The sequence below is a fragment of the Ictidomys tridecemlineatus genome, chromosome 2 (assembly GCF_052094955.1).
Source record: "Ictidomys tridecemlineatus isolate mIctTri1 chromosome 2, mIctTri1.hap1, whole genome shotgun sequence".
Classification (NCBI taxonomy): Eukaryota; Metazoa; Chordata; class Mammalia; order Rodentia; family Sciuridae; genus Ictidomys; species Ictidomys tridecemlineatus.
In genome coordinates this window covers 3,454,844-3,473,079 of record NC_135478.1, presented here as the reverse complement: position 1 = coordinate 3,473,079, position 18,236 = coordinate 3,454,844, and the positions used below count along the sequence as shown (strand labels likewise).

General features: G+C 63.8%; 1 protein-coding gene across 1 annotated transcript; it reads left to right on the top strand.

Annotated features, from left to right (window-relative positions):
• Nucleotides 1-356: 356 nt before the first annotated feature.
• Ndufa11 (NADH:ubiquinone oxidoreductase subunit A11) lies at nucleotides 357-6,566 on the top strand. Its single transcript, XM_005332073.5, has 4 exons — nucleotides 357-558; nucleotides 4,457-4,549; nucleotides 4,850-4,972; nucleotides 6,381-6,566. The coding sequence occupies exons 1-4, from the start codon at nucleotides 462-464 to the stop codon at nucleotides 6,491-6,493; spliced, it is 426 nt and encodes a 141-aa protein (XP_005332130.1). The 5' UTR covers nucleotides 357-461; the 3' UTR covers nucleotides 6,494-6,566.
• The last annotated feature ends 11,670 nt before the right edge of the window (nucleotides 6,567-18,236 follow it).

The following is an 18,236-nucleotide window of genomic DNA, read 5'->3' as shown; positions in this document are numbered from 1 at the left end:
CCTGGCCACATCCCAAAGTTTAGCGGCACCGGTTCAGACTCCTGGTTGGATATTGGTCACAGGGCATGACAACGTCCCATACAGATTCGGGCGCTAAGAGGGGCCACATTCCTAGTCCGTACGTGGCGGTAGACCTAGCTCCCGTCAGTCTGCCCCGTAGAATAGACCCCACCTTCAGTCGTAAACCATCCCTACCCTAGGACTCCCGGAGCCGGACTAGCTCCGCCTCTGTCAATCGACCCTGCGTACTCGTGCTTCCTGAGCCCAGGCCCGCCCCCTACGCATGCGCGGGACCCGTGTGCATGTCCGCGGAGCTCAATAAAGTTGCGCGCTTGTTGCCGGCCCCTCGGTCAGGGAGGTTGCGCGCACTTCCCCAGGAAGTCTCGCGAGAGTCGGCAGCGGCTGCCCTTGGGAGCGCGGAGCCCGCGGGGTCGGCGGTGTGGGCTCGGGGCTGCGCGGCCATGGCGCCGAGTCTTCTTCGACAGTTCTTGGACATCCCCGACGGCACCGAGTGCCACCGCAAAGCCTACGCCAGCACCGGTATCGGCGGCGCAGTGGGTGAGCGCCGGCCGGCCCCGGCAGCGGAGCGCGAGGGCGCAGGAGGTCACGGGGCCGCGGCGCCGCCCGAGGGTCCTGCGCGCCGGGCTCCCGCGGCCGCGCGGCTGGGGGACCTGGCGGGGTCGGAGGGCCCCGGGAGGTCGTGGCTCAGGTGACAAGCCGGGCACGGGGACCGCGGGCGAGGCGGGAGGGGTTGGTGGAGCCTTCTCCAGGCTCCGGGAGGCTGCGCAGTGAGACCGGGAGGGCTTCGAGGTCCCCTGTGAGACTCCGTCGCGGGGCAGCCTTGAAGGAGGTCGTCACTGCGGTGTCGGGAGCGGTCCCAGAAGCCTGAGGACGCTCCGGGGTGCGATGAGGTCTTTGGGTGGTCAGGTGTGCCCGGGGCTTCTGATGGGGCCACCAGTGGGATCCTCGGTGAGGTGGGCCGAGGCACCCGCAGCCGGGTCGTCCCAGTGCCCGCCCCTTCCCATGAGGGTTTCCCGGGCACCTTCTCCTTTCATTCTCTGCCCCGCTGGGAAGTAATGATTTGGCCACCACCATCTCTTGGGCCAGGCAGGGACTGAGACCCTCCTGGTCGCAGTTGGATTAGGGTGGCCCTAGGGAGCGCTTCTGGACTGAAAGAGGCGCATTAGGCACCCCTGAGCGTTTGGGAGCCCGGCTGCAAGGCCGGGTCTGCGGGTCCCCCTTGGAGGGATGGGGGTCCAGGAGGGGAAGTCATTCTGGCACATTCTTAAGGGGAGACATGACATTAGGAAATGTCTGGAAGGATTTGGGGGGGGCAGTGGTCATGTTTGAAGGGATGTGAAAGCAGGAGGGAGTCACTTGAGAGGCATTCTGGGCCTCTTCTTCCATCCCCGCCTCTTTGAGTAGATTTTGAGGGCAGTGGGCCTGGGGCTGTGGCTCAGTGGCAGAGCATGAGGCACCAGCTTCCATCCTCAGCATCACATAAAATAAATGAATGGAATGGGTGTGCTGTGTCCATCTACAACTAAAAAAGTGGAGAGCCATGAAGAAGTGCGCATGCTCACACACAGGAGTCCCTGAGCCTGACGTGGTGAGCACGGCTAGTGAGGGGACTCACTGGAGGCCACTTGGGGAGCAGCGAGAGAGAAACCTTGTCAGACATGCGGCGTTGGGGAGTCACTGGCTCTATGGGCACTACTCCCCTTCCAGTCCCACCCCCTTCATCTCCTGCCACCCTCATCCAAGGGCGGCCACTTGCTTCATGTGTGGCTTTCCTGGATGGCACCTGTGGGCACAGCAGTCTGGGAGGGAAGGAGGTATATAGTAATGTGGTGAGTGGGTGACCCAATGGTGCATGTGGGAGGAGCAGCTCTAGGTGGGCACCTGTGGCATGCAGCAACCGCTAGTGCCTGACTGGAGGCACTGTGTGCGAGTATCTGGAGGTCAAGAGGCCGGCAGCAGGCTGCAGGGGGGGTTTTGAAAGGAGGTTGAGGGCAGTGGAGAGATCTGGTCAGTAGAGATCCTCTTGTGCTTATAGGGGCTCCAGGAAGAGGGGTAGCAGGTCACACAATGGGTGAATGAGGGGGACAGGGTGATGGAGCAGTCTTGACCTCTAAAGGGTAAGCAGGGAGTCCTAGGTCACCTGCTACCTGGTAGGGGGCTTTGGAGGGGACCTAGGACGGTGGGCACTTGCTGTTTTCTCGGACGTGGTCCATGGGCTAAAAGGTCCCTTGGCCAAGATCCATGCATGGGGTAACGACAGTAAGGTTCCCCAGGGGTCCCTTTGTGAGTGGGTTCTGGTTTTGTTGGGTTTTTTGTTTGTTTGGGGGGTTTTTTGGTACTGGCAATTGAACCCAGGGGCACTTAACCACTGAGCCGCATCTCTAGCCCTTTTTAATATTTTATTTAGAGACAGCGTCTCGCTGTGTTGCTTAGGGCCTTGCTAAGTTGCTGAGGCTGGCTTTGAATTCAGATTCCTCCTGCTTCAGCCTCCCAAGCTGCTGAGATTAAAGGCATGTGCCCGGGCTGGGGAGGTGGCTCAAGCGGTAGCGCCCTCGCCTGGCATGCATGCGGCCCGGGTTCAATCCTCAGCACCACATACCAACAAAGATGTTGTGTCTGCCGAGAACTAAAAAATAAATATTTTTTTAAAAATTCTCTTTCTCTCTCTCTCTCTCTCTCTCTCCCTCTCCCTCTCCCTCTCCCTCTCCCTCTCCCTCTCCCTCTCTCTCCTCTCTCTCACTCTCTCTTAAATAAATAAATAAATAAATAAATAAATAATAAATAAATAAAGGCATGTGCCCACAAGTGCCACGCACCAGGCTTGTGAGTGGGTTTGGGAGCATCATTGAAACAGTGTTCCTCCTGCTGGGAGGAGTGAGAGGGTTATAAGACCCTGTGGCCAGCACAGACCAGATCAGGAAGGTCTGGGAGTCTTTACGAATGGGGTGCACAAAAGCCTTGGTGTGGGGAAGGGTGGGGCTTGCTGGGCCAGGGGAGCAGGCCCTTGGCTCCATCATGTTCTGCAGCCCAGCAGGGACCCAGGTGTTGGTCCTCACTGGGGGAGAAGATCCTCATGGCACTCTAGGTTCGTTCGGCTTTTTTCCCAGCATCCCTGGGCCTCAGGTCCCCCTTCATGCAGTGGAGAGCATCTTGGCCCTCCTCAGGCCCCTCTAAAGATGAGCTCACTGCGGGACACAGAAAGGGCCCCTGGAGGCTCCTGTGCGGCAGACTCGGGCAAACTGAAGTAGAGGCACGGCTGGGCAGCAGGGCACCGCCCGTCCCGGAGGGGTGTGTAGGTCCTAAAAGCTGGAGGTTGGGCACAAGGACAGCTGTCGGGGCTCTCTTTGGGTCATACCCACCTGGCTTCCCAGCTGGCTGCTCCAGTAAGCTGCTCTGCTCTCTGAGGCTGCCTCATCTCCATGAAGCAGCAGATAACAGGACATCAGGTCCTGGAGAGGGTGAGGGGCGGTGACTGCCCTTGTGGCCTGTCCAGGGCGGTCCATTTTGTTGGGATATTCAGGCCCCAGGAGGTCCCTGTGGCGACTGGGCCATGTCAGGAGGGCCACAGGGAGAGGAAGGAGGGATCTGCACCGAGCAGCTCCTGCCAGCAGATGGGGAGCCCGTGCTGGGCTGTCAGGAGCCAGTGACAGTCTGCCCACCCACCACAGAGGGAGGCCCAGGGCAGTGGGCAAAGCTGCCCATGCCTGCGAGGCTCTGATGGGCAGCTGGGCCAGCCAGAATGGACTCTCGTTCCTCTTCACCGTCTGGCCCCCTTGAGCATAGGAGTCAGCATCAGGGGCAGGAGGTTGGGGAGACAGTGAAGGTGGAAAAGCTGACCTGAGTGGTGGGGCCAAGTGGGCATGAGTGGCAGCCACGCCAGCTAGTGCCAAGGACACACCTAGGCCCAAACCTCCAGTGGGGGGGGGTCCCAGGAGTGGCAGGAGGGGGGCTTTAGCAGCCTCAGAGCTGAGCCACTGCCTGGGAGGCTTAGGTGGAGGCCCAGGGCCCACAGGAGAGTGGAGCTTTGATGGGAGCTGGAGCTGGACCCAGGCGCCAAGACCTGCAGGGGGCACTGCTGTGGCATCTCAGCTGGTGGCATGAAGCCCTGAAGCAGCCCCGCAACTCTGAGGCCCCTGGTCCACTCTTGTGTTCGCCTCATGGATGGTCCCGTATCTGCTGGCCAGTGCCCCACTGAGGGCCAGTGTGGGTGGCAGGGACCCCACAGCTGAGCCAGCACTGGTCAGGCTTTGAGAAAGGAGAGGCCTAGGGGCCAGGAGCGGGTGAGGATCCTCCAGCTCAGCCCTGGCACAGAGGGGTGGCCCCAGAGAGAGTGCCCAGCAGGCCACCTGAACCCTGGAGCCTAAGGTTGGTCAGGGGCTGCTTCTCATCACTGAGGAGACCAAGATCGACTGGCCTCCTTCCCTTTGTCCCACAGGCCTGATTTGGTCAGCCTACAGTGTCACACATCGTCCCCCGGACTCCGTCCTCGAAGGAGTGGCTCGGGCTGGACGATATACATTTACCGCAGGTGAGCAGGGGGGTTCTCCTGGCTGCCCTAGTGCCCAGCTCTTGCCCTCGGTCGGGAGCATCTTCTACAACCGCCACTTCTCCCTGGCTCCCAGCCCAGTCCACAGTCCGAACCGTGGGGGGACACAGGGTGCTCCTCCGTCAGGGACGTGGGCTGTGGTGGGGGTCCCAGGGGCCAGCTGCAGTGCCGGGGCGGGAAGCTCCTGTGGGAAGCCGCCAGCTGGCAGGGAGCTTCCAGGAGTCTCTCGCCACGCCCCCTCTGGGCCTCCGACTGAGTACCTGCCCTCTGTGTCCCCGGCAGCCGCCATCGGGGCCGTGTTCGGCATCACCTCCTGCTTCAGCGCCCAGGTCCGCGGGAAGCCTGATGACCCCCTGAACTACTTCCTAGGCGGCTGTGCCGGAGGCCTGACCCTGGGAGCTCGAAGTGAGTACCCCACCCGCCCTGCGCCCCGGCACAGGACCCCTGCCCCAGCTGACCCTATTCTCTCTTCTGACCCGGACAAGAGCCCGGGGAGCCGGGTGTGCAGAACACTGCCTGGGCACAGGGAGGTCACCACAGAGACACCTCTGGTCTCGGGCCAGCCAGCAGTGATAGATGCTGCTGCGCAAGCCCCCCTGGCCTCACATGGTGTCCACAGCACAAGGCCACCTGCCGCAACCCCTGCCTCCCTCCACCCTCTGCTCCAGCCACACAGTCTCCTCACTGTGCCCCCAACACACAAGATTCAGTCCTGCCCCAGGGCCTTGGCACAGCTGCACTCTGCCTGGAATGTCATCCCCCCAGATGGTAGTGTCAGTCCCCAATCACCATCCCAACGATCCTCTGTACAGTCCACCCCTGCTATTCCCACTCCACGTCCCGTCTGTCATGTCTTGTTAGAGGACACAGGTCACTAATTATCTCCACCACTGACCCGTGAGCAGCTTAGAGGAGATGGCCCTGCACTGCCCCCATGCCCCCCACAGCACCCAGGAACATGCAGGCCCAGGGTCCACAGGGAGCTGCTCTCAGCCCACTGCACAGATACAGGAACTAGAGGCGGTGGCCCTGGGGGAGGCAGGCCAGGCCCCAGAGCAGCCCCGCCCAGCAGAGCCAGCTGGCATAGGTCCAGTGCTGTTTCCTGCCCCTCCCCACCGCCCCAGCCCTGTGTGCCCCTGCCTCAGGGTCACAGGAGGGGGAAATGAGGCCACCATGCCTGGCACCCTTTCTTGCCTGGCGTGTGGCAAGGGCTCTGGTGGTCGCCGCATTTGTGTCAACACCATGGGGAGGACACTGGGAATGATGGCCACACCTACAACCCCAGCGACTTGGCAGGCTGAGGCAGGAGGGTGCCAAGTTCTAGGCCAGCCTCAGCAACTTAGCAAGACCCTGTCTCAAAGAAAAAAATTGAAAGGGCTGGGGCGTACTCAGAGGTTAAAGTGCCCCAGGTTCCATGTCCCAACACAGAGCCCAGCCCTGCTCCGGGCCAGCCTCCCTGAGTCCCAGCGGGTTTTGGTTGGCAGGACATGCCCCCTCCTCGGCCAGCCCCTGTGGCTTTGGGGTAAGCAGGGCACTTCCTGTTCAGCCACACACCTGTGATCCGAGACACCCCACAGTGTCACTGCTGCCTAGTATTTCCCAAGCCCAGAGCCTGGATGGCACTGTGTCCCTGGAGCCGTTGGTGTGGAGCTCAATGAGGACCCAGCCTGGACCTGCCCCTGCTGGGGGTTGGGCTGCTGCCCCAGAGCCGCCCAGCTCTGGCTGGGCCCCCTGAAGCTCCAGTCCAGCCTCCAGGCAGGTGGGGCCAAGGCGTCCTGGGCACAGTGTGCCTGATGTCACCTCTTCCTTGCAGCTCACAACTATGGGATTGCTGCTGCCGGATGCGTGTACATGGGCACGGCGGCCGCCCTGTTCAAGATGGGCCAGCTGGAGGGGTGGGAGCTGTTTGCAAAACCCAAGGTGTGAGCCCTGCTGCTCCCCAGATGCCAGGCAGGGCCAGATGTGCCCAGAAATAAATTCCACGTATGTGTGTGTACAAGTGTCCTGGGGGCTGAGCGGCGTCTCGCAGCCAGCAAGGGGGCTGGGCGGGTCCCCAGGCAGGAGGAAGGGAGATAAGGCTGGGCACAGGCCTCGGCCTGCGACCTGGCTCTGGGCTTGGGAGGGAGTGGGGAGGGGAACCCCCACATGGTCCACCTACTGTCCTGGCTGTAGTGTGTCCCTGCAGGCCAAGGGCACCAGTCTGGCCTTGCAGAACTGGGGGGCGGAGGCATCACACTAGGGCCACAGGGCGCCAGGAGGCTTGGCAGGGACGCACCTGTTGCCAGGCCGCAGCCCGTCCCCAGGGTAGAGCAGGAGCCTCCCAGGACCCCAGGGAGTGGAAACCAGACCACAGCCCTTCCTCAGCTCTGGCCCCCACCCTGCAGGCCATGGGCCATCTCTCCAGGACACTCCCCAAAGTCAGCAGCATGTGGAAAACATGCTCGGGCCCCTCCAAACTCACACAGCCCTCTCCAAACTCCTGGGCATCGGAGCGGAGAGCCCTGGACGGCCCTGCCCAGGACCCAGCGGCCTGGCCAGGTGAGGGGCTGGTGGAAGTGACACGGAAAGCACCAACATCTTTGCCAGCCCTGCTCACCCGCTGTCAGCCGAGTGATTTAGGTGGCCCCGGAATGCTGGCGACGCCCGGCCCTGGCCCGCGGCTCCTTCCCCAGAACTAGCGTGGAGCTTCCTGGCAGGGAGGAGGCGCAGGCTCCAGCACGCCGGGAATCTCGGCTCCGGCCCCATCCAGGGGAGCGGGCCCTGCGCCTGGTGGCCAGGGACAGCAGGAATGGGCAGAGGGCCACAGCCCTCATCCGCTCCTGCGGGCCAGAGCTCTCCATCCATGGGGGGCTGTCCCCCTTGCCATGGCCACACCTATCCAGCGACTCCAGGTGCCCTCCTCAGCCCCTGCCCTCCCTGGACTTGTGTCCAGATGTCCAGTGCTGGCTCCCAGGAGACCAGACGCCAGCTTGGCTTGTGTCCAGGACTGGGTGCCTGGACCTGGGCTGGGGGCTCCCTGGGAAAGGATGGAGACACCCGGTGGGCAGAGAGGGACCAGGAGCCTGTTCAGAAAGGGCTGGGTTCGAATCCCACCCTCGACTCCTGCTGCACCCGGGACCGGGCCTGGGCCATGGCCGGCACTCAGCCGCCTCCTTGGAGCCACAACTCCCCTGCAGACCCATCCACGCCCCCTTGCCCGTGCACTGGCCTGAACTGTCCCCACCACAGCCAGCAGGGGGCAGAGCTCGCCTCCCCTTGGCCAGAGGGGCAGCTAGGTCCCCTTGGCTCCACGATGGACAGTGAGGAGCGCCCTTCCCCTTGTGTCCACCCTGCTGGGCACCCACAGGGACAGGCTCCCTTCTAGCGAGCTCTGCCCAGGCCTCACCCACCTACAGGCCCCTCCCCAGCCATCGTCTCAGGACCTGTCACAGGCGCCAGCCAAGATGCAGGGCAGGGAGGAGGGGGACTTCCAAGGGGGAGCCCCGTCCCCCCTCCCAGCCTCAGGTGCCCCCCTGTTTGGGGAGTGGTGGCCAGACCTGGGCTCTGCTTGCCGCCCACCCAGCCCTTCTGGGCTGGCTGCCAGTTCCGGAGCGTGTCTGCCAGGCCCCCCAGAAGGGGGCAGGAGGGGGAGGTTGCTCATGGGGCTCCAGGGAACCCCAAAACCGAGGCCCCCTGGCCCACAAACATTTACAGGACTGTGAGGGGCTGACGTCATCCCTGCCCCCCACACAGGCCTCACGGGGAGGCCCTGTCTGCATACCCCGCTCCCCCCTTCCCGCAGAAGCCCCCGTTTGGGGCAGCAGGGATCCCTCCAGAGACTGCTCTGAGCTGGACATAGCCTCTGGCTCCAGGTCACCAGGAGGAAGACAGGCTGAGCAGCGGCCTCCCTGGGAGGCAAGGAGGGCTTCCTGGAAGGGGAGGGCATGAAAGGGAGACCCAAGGTGTGCCCAAGGGCAAGGGTCTCCGCAACAGGCGGAGCCAGCGAGCAGCTGGGGGCTTCTGGGCCAAGGACAGGTATTTGGGGCCTGTGGGGTAAAGCACACTCCCCAGGACCCCATCCTGGGGACAGGTCCCCTACAGGGAAGGGTGTGAGAGAATGTTGGCCCAGTACCCCCAAATGCCACCAGGGCCTCTGAGCTCTTAGGAACAAAGATGGGAGCAGACAAGTGGGGAGGGGCGCTGCAGGACCTGCACCCACAGGTGGGCGCTGCGGAGAGGAGCCCAGGCCAGGGAGGAGGTGCCCCCCGCCTGCTGCTTGACCGCCTTTAGTTGTGGCTGGAAACTCGATGGTTGTCTTTGAAAGACTTCCAAGGGGCCGAGCCATCGCAAGCAAGATTCCTCCACAGATGCCTTGGGAAGTTCCCGGAATCTAGGCGCAGTGGCAGGCATGTGCCTGGCGGCTCAGTGGCTCAGGAGGCTGAGGCGGGAGGATGGCAAGTTCAAGGCCAGCCTCAGCAACTGACTGAAACCCTGTCTCAAAATCTAAGATAAAAAGGGCTGGTGGTGGCAGTGGGAGCAGCCCGGGTTCAAGTCCTGGGAAGTGGTGCTGTTGACGCAGCCTAAGTGTCAGGGGCTGATGAGAAGGCCTCCGCGGGCCGCTACCTCCACTCCAAGAGCCCTGCCTTCAGAGTCTGCCAGAAGTGCCCCTCGCCAGCGCCCCCATTCCACACTGGGAGCTGCAAAGCCCCCTGTTCTAGGGATCCCACCTCCACCCATGTGTCCTGCCCTCAGCAGCCCAAGGGCGCTCCTGTGCCAAGCCCTCCACGCTTTCCCTGGGGTAAAAGCCCCGGCCTCCCGCGCTCCACAAGGCCCTGTCCCTGTGTAGTCAGCTCCTCACTGTAACAAACACCTGAGGCCATCCACCTAGGGTTTGCTTGGTCCCAGACGCCCCTGGGCCTGGGCTGGGGGCAAACTGATGGGGGGGCGGGTTAGAGCTGAGTGCCTACCTCAGGCAGAGAGAAAAGGCAAGGTCCCACACTCCCCTCTGAGGACACACCCCCAGTGACCTAGGGACCTCCTACTAGGCTTCACGTCCAAAAGGTCCACACCACCTCCCAGTAGCCCCGTGCTCCTCACTGCTCCTCCTCCTCCTGGGCTCCATCCTGCCCCAGGGCCTTTGCACAGATGGGTTCCCCAAAGGTCCCTACAGCTTCTCCCTCCTGACTTCCTTCAGTTCTCAGCTGAAACGTCACCTCTTCCCACCTGGTCAGCTACACTCCATGCTCCTTCACCTTCTCACGCTGCCCTTCACAGCTTCTGAATCTCCGTGGGCCAGTGTCTCCCTGAGTGCCGGGCTGGGCACACCCCCCAGCAGGGCTCAGAAATAGGTGTGGCCTGAATGAATGAGTCACCAGGTGAGCAAAGGACAGGAGATTGACCTGGGGCCTGCAGCCTGCCTGCAGCCGGCTTCCCGTGGGGTGTGGACTGTGCTGGCCAGGAGGGAAGCCGTCCACACTGGGTCTCAGGATCAGGACCTACGGGACAGTCTTCCTGAGCAGCTGCCTGTGCCAGGCCTGGTCCCTGCTGGGGCCACGGAGCAGTGAGGGCTCCGCCCTTTCCTGAGCTCCAGGCCAGGGCTGGGGCCAGGAGTAACAGCAAGAAGAAGGATTCGGCAGGCCAGCCTCGCCCCTGGGGACTGGGGACCCAGGGGCGCAAGAGGGGGCGGGGGTGACTGCTCTGGGAGGCTGGTGGGGCGCTGGAGTGCCCAAGTCAGCGGCAGCCACTGGCTGGCCACCTTCCCGGAGAAGCACTTCCCTTGCACGGGCAGCACTGGCCCCCGGCACCCCAGAAGGTGCTCAGCAGGGGCTCCCCAAGAGCCCGGCAGAGCAGGGGTGCACTGGAAGTGGAGGGGGCCGAGGGAGGGTAGGAGAGGGGCCGGGTGCCTCTGCCTGCTCGGCAGACCCCGTCCCAGCGCCCAGAGCCAGCCTAGTCATGGCTTTGAGGGACCAGGATTTGCTGTCCCCTTGTCCTGCCTGGCTGGACATGGAGGCTGGAAACCTGGCATCTCCCGCTCGGCTCCCTGGTCACAGGCTATGTTGGGGGGCCCTGCCCACACTAGGGACACCCCCAGAGAGCCACTTTGCCTTGGGACACCTCCAGTCACCACCTCCGCTCCGTGGTTCCCCTTGGAGTGGGCCGCCAGCCCGGCCACTGGTGCGCAGGGGTCCTTTGTTGGAGCCAGTCAAGTCCGAGGCTGGGTGGTCTCGGCTGGAGCCTCCAGGGCTCAGCAGGCCCCTCCCGCCCCGACCCCATCCAGCCAGGAGCCCCCTGGGCTCTCAACAGGGGCTGGACCGGAGAGGGAGGGGGGGGGCAGGTGGGGGCAGGCCCTGGGGGCCGCGTGCAGCCCAGGCAGGGGCTGCGCAGGGCTGGCCTGGCCAGGAAGCTTCCACAGCCGTCTTTCTAAAATCTATTGTAGACTTCATTTTTTCAACAGGTAAAACCAATTTGGGCCACAGAATTCAAAGGGTGCCCAAGGGTGTTGGGGTAAATCTCAGCCACCCCACCGCCCACCACCCGCAGAGGCCCCCAGCGGTGTCCAGTTTCTCCTTTCAGGGAGACCAGACCCCAACACGCAAGTCTGTTTACTTTCTTTTCCGCACAGAGACTGTGTCGCACTCGGGGCCTGGGGTGCTCCCTCTGCCCTCTTAACGGCAGGGCTGGTTCCTTCCTTCTAACCAAGGGCTTCCCACTCTTTTAGTGGCAGCATAATACTCCACCCTGTGGCACACCAGGGCAGAGTGTGCTTCCTTGGTCCAGTCTTCCGCTGCTGCCCATCGGGCATGCAAGAAGCCGCCTGGTGAGTGTCGTCGTGGCCCTGGGAGCAGGTGCCATGCCCTCCTGAAGAGCCTTCTCCCTTAGCAGACTCCCCTGTCTCCGAGCAGGTCTGGGTTTGCAGAGAATCCGAGGTGCGGAGGGGTGTCCGCAGCCCCCCCTCCGGCAGCTCCACATCCTGCCTCAGGGGGGACGTCTGCCACAGCGGAGGAGCCAGTGTGACACGTTATCGTTACCTCAAGTCCCCAGTGTGACCCCAGGGTCCCCTCGGAGGGCGCGCAGAGAGTCTGCTGCCCGAAATCCCCTGGCTGGCCGCGCCGCCCCTTCCGACCACACCTGCTGCCTCCCTGCGGGACTCGGGGGCAGCCTCCGCTCTGCGGCCCGCGGGCTCCTTTCTGTGGTGCCAACAGCCAGTGCCATCCACCCAGAAGCGCAGGTGCTGCTTCCGTCGGGGCTGCAGGGTTCTGTGTGACATCAATTTTCTGCTCCTGCGGGTGACCTGAGGGCCGAGCTTCCCAGTGGTGGTGGAGAGAGGGTTTGGTTTGGTAACCCGCTGCCAGGCTGCCGGAGTGGCCGCACCTTTGGCATCACCACCAGCAGCGGCCGGAGTTCCTGTGGCTCCACGTCCTCCCCAGACCTGGAGTGGGCACTGTTTTGGATTTGGGCCACTCTAATAGGTGCACAGTGGGATTTTGCTTTAATTTGCCTGATTTTTAAGTAAACATTTGTTGATCTGCGTCCTGGGTGCCAAGCACAGGTCCAGCGCCTTCTGTACCACGTAACTTCTTTGCCATCTCAGTTCCTTTTGGGCTGGAAGAGGGGCATTAGTACATTTTACAAACGGGGCTGGAGACAAACGGGGCTGAGAGAGGGATATTCACTTATCCAAGGTCACACAGCAGACAGAGGTGGAGTGAGGGCCTCTGGCTGACACTAGGACACTTCTGCCTGCTGTGTGCTGGGCCCTGTGCTGGCCACTAGGACACAGTGATGGCGGAGACAGTCCTGGTCCACTCTCCTGAGGCTCACGGTCCAGAGACCAGGCTGAGCAAGGCTGTGAAGGGGTCCCACAGCAAGAGGGGTCAGCCTGGGTGTCCAGGAGACTTCCTGGAGAACGGGGGATGAAGCCTGAGTGGGAGTCTGCCCGAGGGGAACGCAGTGGCCCAGGGGAGGAAGGGGACGGAGGTGGCTCAGCAGAGATCGGGGAGGGCAGGAGCCTAGCACGGTCACCAGGCCCCTCTCTGGGCTGAGCCCCGTGGCCCCTAGAAGGCTCCCGGGCACCGCGCCTGTCCCACCTGCCGCCTGGGGAGCTGGGCACCGTCCTGCCCCTGCAGGGACGGGGCAGCCAGGAGGGCTGAGTAGCCCCCTGCATCTGAGGTCATCGGCTCAGGACAACCCTGTCCCCGTGGGCATGGGTCAGGTAAGGCCTCCAGAGGTGCTGTCCCCGATTGTCACTTCCAGGAGAAAGGAAATGGCAGGCTGGGGAGGGGAGGTCGGCTCTGCGCTCCTGCCCCAGATTGGACACTTCCTGCCCCAGGCCCGCTCCTCCTGCCGGCCCCTCCCGCCTCGCTGCTCCCCCCCCCCACTGGCGAGGCCACCCTGCGGGGCCCCAGGTGCACGGCCCACTCTGTCCAGTGACCGCATGAACAATGAAGAGCCAGCCAGGACAGGGGACCCCAAGTAGCTGCAGACCTGGCGGGTGGGGGGAGGCCGAGCCCCGCGGCCCCTGCTGGCTGGTCCCCCCACAGTCACCGGGGCCCATGTGCCTCCTCCACGCCCGTTTCAGCACCTGCCCTCGCGGGGACCGTCCCCACAGCCAAGGGATCCGACTTGGCAAACAGTAAGGGGCCAGCTCAGCTGGGCTGGAAACGAAGGCTCAGTCTGTCCGCCTGCTGGGGACAGCTGGGAGCCCTGCCCAGCGGGTCCCAGAGCACAGACGCTGGTCACCACTGACCCCTCAGAGGGCCCCGGGCCCCGGGGAGGGGGACCTGGCTGACGTGTGCCCACGGGGGACCTCGGGGCTCCTGGGGAGGGCACCCAGGTGTGCGGGGCTGAGGCACATCCCTGCCGCTGATCACCTGTCTTCATGCTGGGCCACCTGTGCGCCTGGGCAGCTCCTGGACCTTCCTGGGCCCAGGCCAGGGTCTTTGGGGTCCCTGGCAGGTCGCGGGGCCAACAGGCGTTTCTTGGGAAGTTGGTCAGAAAAACCAGTCGCTGACATGCTGAGGGGAGGGGGAGAGCGTCCCCTGCCCGCTCACCACGCGCCCGTCACCTCCCTGCGTGTCCGGGTGGCCGTCCCAGCTCTGCCCCCTGAGCCACGACTCGGCCAGTGGCTTTCTCTGAGCCTCGGCTCTGTCACCTGTGAAATGGGGGTGAGGGCACTGCCACGAGAGTGCGGCCCAGGTCACTGGGCCAGTCGCCTGCCGCATCCGAGCGCCCACGGACGAGGGCGCCCAGCCTCCCTCCAGGCCGGGGAGGGGCTGAGCGGGAACGGAGGCTAATTTTAGCCCCGATGACACCCCTGGCCGCCTGCCTCGTCCAAACACCCCAGCCAAGCGGAGGCTCAGAGCGGCCCCCTCCCGCCACCCTGACTTCCAAGGGGCCTCCTGGGCCAGAGCATTCCTTGCCTGCCCGCGCCTGCCGCCGGCCTCTGTCCAGGGCCCCGGACGCCTCCCCGTGTCGCCCGGGGTGGGGACACCTCACCTGGAGGTGCCTGTGAGGCAGGCGTGGCCTGGCACGGGGTCCACAGCGCCCCCCGGGCCTTCCTGCCGCCCAGCCCGCAGCCCCTCGCCCGCACTGCCCTTTATGTGGCACCCACTGGGTGCCGGGACCCCTGGAGCCCAGGCCTGCGGCCCCTGAGCCTGACCAGGGCAGGCGGATCGGGTCGGGCTCCTCCCTTCCTCGGCTGCTGGCTCCCCCTCACTGAGTGTGGACCCCGGGTCGTTGGCCTGCACTGCAGGGAACAGAGCCATCCGGTGGACATCCTGGTGGGGGAGACAGGCTGGGGACAATAGGCCGATACGTCTGGTTTATGAGTTGGGCAAATAATTCCAGGTGCCGTCCGTCCCTTTGTTTGTTTGTTTGGTTTGTTTGCACAGTTGGGGATGGAGCCCAGGCCTTCACACATGCTGTTGAGCCGCACCCCGCCGGTGACTGCTGGGAGCCAGCTAAAGCCAGGGTGGGCAGAGGCATGCTGCGGGGGACACCCTCTGAATTAAAATGATGCCAGAGGGGGACATTTGAGGGAGCCATCTGGGCAGTGGAGGCACAAGGGCTCTAGGGAGTACATGCAAAGGTCCTGGGGCATGAACCATAAGGGGCACAGGCAGAGATGCCTCGGGATCCATGACTGTGCAGCTGAGGTCACTGGAGGCTTGGGAGGAACTGGAGCCGAGGATGGGCAATTTGCAGCCTGAAATCCCCACATCTGGCTCCAAGATCAAGTCCCAGCACTCACCCTGCAGAACAGGGCTGCAGCTGCCTGGGAGCTGAGTGGTTGCAGGTGGGTTTCAACTGTAAATGAGGGCTTCCGGAACATTCTGAGAGCCTGGGCAGGGGAAATTGCCACTCTCCAGAGAACTATAATGGGACAGAGCTGGCGGGGGCACATTCAGGACGCCCTCTGCACATGGCATCTCCAGATGCTCCCCGCGGGGCCAAGCCTATTTTTTTTCTTTTTTGCTGGGGGAGTGACAGGTGTCTCAGAAGACTTGAAAACATCCCCCCAAATCACACGGAGAGAAAAAATCCTCTTTAACCTCTTCTCCCCTACAGCTATTTTCTTCCTCACAGAATCCCTTCCCGGGTTTTTCTGATCCTCCCGTCACATGCTCCCCAAAACCTTTCCAGAGAGAGAGAAAGGCCCTTTGTCCTGCGGCTCCCTGGAAGCCTCCGGCACCTACACGCTATTGTTTTTCCTCACACCGTTTTGCAATGGGCTTTTTTTCCAGTGACAAAAGATGGCCCCACAGCTTTTACTTACAGAAATTGGAGAATGAAGCGTGTCCAGCCCCCGCCTCTTCACCCACCCGCTGAAATTCAAGCCGCATGAACCCAGCGGCTGGGGTGCCAGGGGGCCGGGGTGAGGAAAGGCCGGGGGCGGGTGGCAGGGGATGCCAGGTTTCTGTCACCTTGGGCGTCCCTGCTCCCCTCCGCTCAGCAGCCCCCAGCACCACTTGAAGAGCAGGGGAGGCCAGAGAGAGCCAGGGACTCAGACCTGTGGCTCCTGGCCCCTGCCCTCAATCCGCCCTGCAGAGAGGGTAGGCAAAGACCTCAGGAAGCCGGTGTTGGTTCCATCTTGCTCGCAAGAAGCCCGGAGAAGTGCAGGGACTCAGGGGAGGTCACACAGCTGAGATCAAAGTGTGTTCCAAAGCTCTTAGGGTCCAGGGCTCTGGGGTCAGACAGGCCCTGGCTCCAGCCCACCTCCACCTCCACTCCACCCTCCACCCAGGTGAATCAGGACTGTAAAGGAGGACTTCTGGAACATTCTGGAACATTCTGGGCCTGGGGAATTGCCCAGGGAGACAGGGCTGGGGGTGGGTGGCAGAGTTCCAGGTGCTCTCTGAGCCTCTTCTCCCATCTTCCCGATGAGGACCGCAAACCTTCAGTGGGCTGGGCGGGAGGGTGGACGGGGCTCTGGGCAGGTGAGGGCCCGGGGCTGCAGGGCCTCAGCCCACAGCTGGTGACGCCGGAAGCCAGCCTCACCACCCACACCACACACCTGGGGCCCCTCTCCCCTCCACCTGGCTGCGAGGGTGGGGAGGTGCCTGGAGGCCAGGCCTGGGCTTCCTCCCAGGCTGGGCAGGGCTGCACCCAGGTTGGCAGTGCATGGGGCAGGGCATGGATGCTGCTCCCCAAAGCCCCGGGGGCTCTGTGGTCACTGTCTCCACCTGGACCGGTGTCTGAGGACGGAGCATCTCCCTCTTACCCAACTTCTCTTTAACTCCCTCCATCTGGAATTTTCTGAAGCGTGGAAGACCTTGGCCACCCACTGTGGGTCCCACAAAGGCAGGCTCCCTGCCCTGCCACCAGGGCATCCCCAGTGTGTCCCCCAGGCCTAAGCATCGTCCCCAAGCCCCACTGCCCTGCCCCCTGCCCCAGGTGCACAGGTGGAATACGAGGTCCCCTCCCCTCCTCCTGAGCCACCAGTCCCCCTCGGCTGGTAGCCCAAGGCCCAGTGGATGGACGTTCCAGCAGGTTGGGACTCCACTGCCCACCTCCCCAGGCCAAAGGAGGCACTGGGGGTCTAAGGAGGGCAGATACCCCAGAAAGGAGGTGCATTTGGACTCCCCTCATCCTGAAAGCCAGTCCTTGCTCGTCCTGAGTCTGAGAGAGATGTCCTGGTCCCTCCGTCTGGAACCTTGCCCAGAAAGGCCCAGGACACCTCTCCCGACACACAGCATGTTCAGGGGGAGCTCCGGTTCCCCAGGCTTGGATGGGGACTCCTCAGACCCCAAAGGCTGGGACCCAGGAGGCAGCCGCATTCCAAGGCCAGGCAGCCTGATCGAATGCTACCCGCACCCACCCTGCTTCCCAGCTAGTGACCAGGGCTCAGGAGAGGCAATGGCACAGGAAGTCCCCCAGAATTGGCCCAGGACACAAGCCAGAGGAGAAAGCTCGAGAGGCAGGGGCCACAGGCTGCGGGTCTGGGAGGCCTCGAGTCCGGCTGGCTGTGGGGCTGGGGTTGGCTCTGGCAAGTCGTCCACCACCATGGAGGCTGTTGGTGGTTTGGGTGGGAGGACCTGAGACCCCACCTGTTTCCAGCCCTGTCCAAGGATCGTGTGTTGTCTCAGTTGTCACCGTGGAGTGACAGGATGGCTGAGAGGGCAATGTGGGCAGAATCAGAGACCCCAATGCTCCCCGAACCCAGTGACCAGCGACCCAAATCTCTGCAATTGGGGCTCTGCTGGGTGTGGAGCCCAGCCTGGTTGGGGGCTCAGACTGGGTGGGAGCTGAGCTGGGGCTCAGGGCTCCGCCCAGGATCAAGGCAGGGCTGGCTGTGGCAGCCCACCTGGGAGACCATCCCTGTGCAGCAGTCCTCAGCCTCGGGCCGCGGGGCTGAGCCAGGTGCTGCGGGCCTGCGGGAGGCTGGGCAGGGTTAGGGGCTGGAACACGGAAAATCCCTGTCAGACCCCAGGCCTGGCTGCTCCTGCCCCAGCCCACGCCTACCCGGGGCCTGGCGATGGATGGATGGATGGATGTTGCTCCGGGGGACTCCAGGGGCTCGGGGTCCTGAGCGCAGGTGTGGGGACCCCCCAAGACAGCACCATCTGGCCGCAGGACAGAAAGCGGATCTGAACCGGATCTGAACCGCAGCGCAGGAGGCAGGCACGGGGAGGCGGCCCTCGCTCCAGTCCGGGCCTGTCCGGGCTCCCAGGCAGAGACCTCCCGGCACCCTCCTGGCCTGGCCCCAGGACAGGTGGAGCTCCCCGAGGCGCCTCGGGGGTGTCTGGAGGTGGCGCTGAGCGCCGGGGAGGGCCACGCTGCCGGGACCCCGCTCGGTGGGGAGCTCATTCCTGCGGACAGCCGCCGTGGAGCCCCGCCACGCTCAGAGTGGGGAGTGGGGTTCCGCACAAGCAGACCCTCGCCCCGCGTTCAGGTGCCAGAGGCAGCGCCTGGGCTGTGAGAAACACGGAGGCCGGAGGCCGCAGACTCCCAAGCCGCGCTGGGCCGCGGGTGGGCAGCCGCCCACTCCCCAGGGCAGGCAGCGCACCTCGGCCACGGTGCGCCTGCTCCGAGCCCCGCCCGGCGCCGCCCCTTCTCTGATTGGAGGAGCTCGGGCCACGGGCCAGGCGATTGGCTGATCTTAAGATTGGGGCGGGACGGGGCGGGGCCTGAGGCTCAGGGGCAGACACGTGGCTCGCGGAGCGTGCGAGGCGCTGGCTGGTCCTTCCCGTCA

Coding starts and splice junctions, on each gene's coding strand:
- Ndufa11 (XM_005332073.5), top strand. CDS start 462: ATGGCGCCGAGTCTTCTTCGACAGTTCTTGGACATCCCCGACGGCACC. Junction 559..4,456: donor CGGTATCGGCGGCGCAGTGG/GTGAGCGCCGGC, acceptor TTTGTCCCACAG/GCCTGATTTGGTCAGCCTAC. Junction 4,550..4,849: donor ACGATATACATTTACCGCAG/GTGAGCAGGGGG, acceptor TGTCCCCGGCAG/CCGCCATCGGGGCCGTGTTC.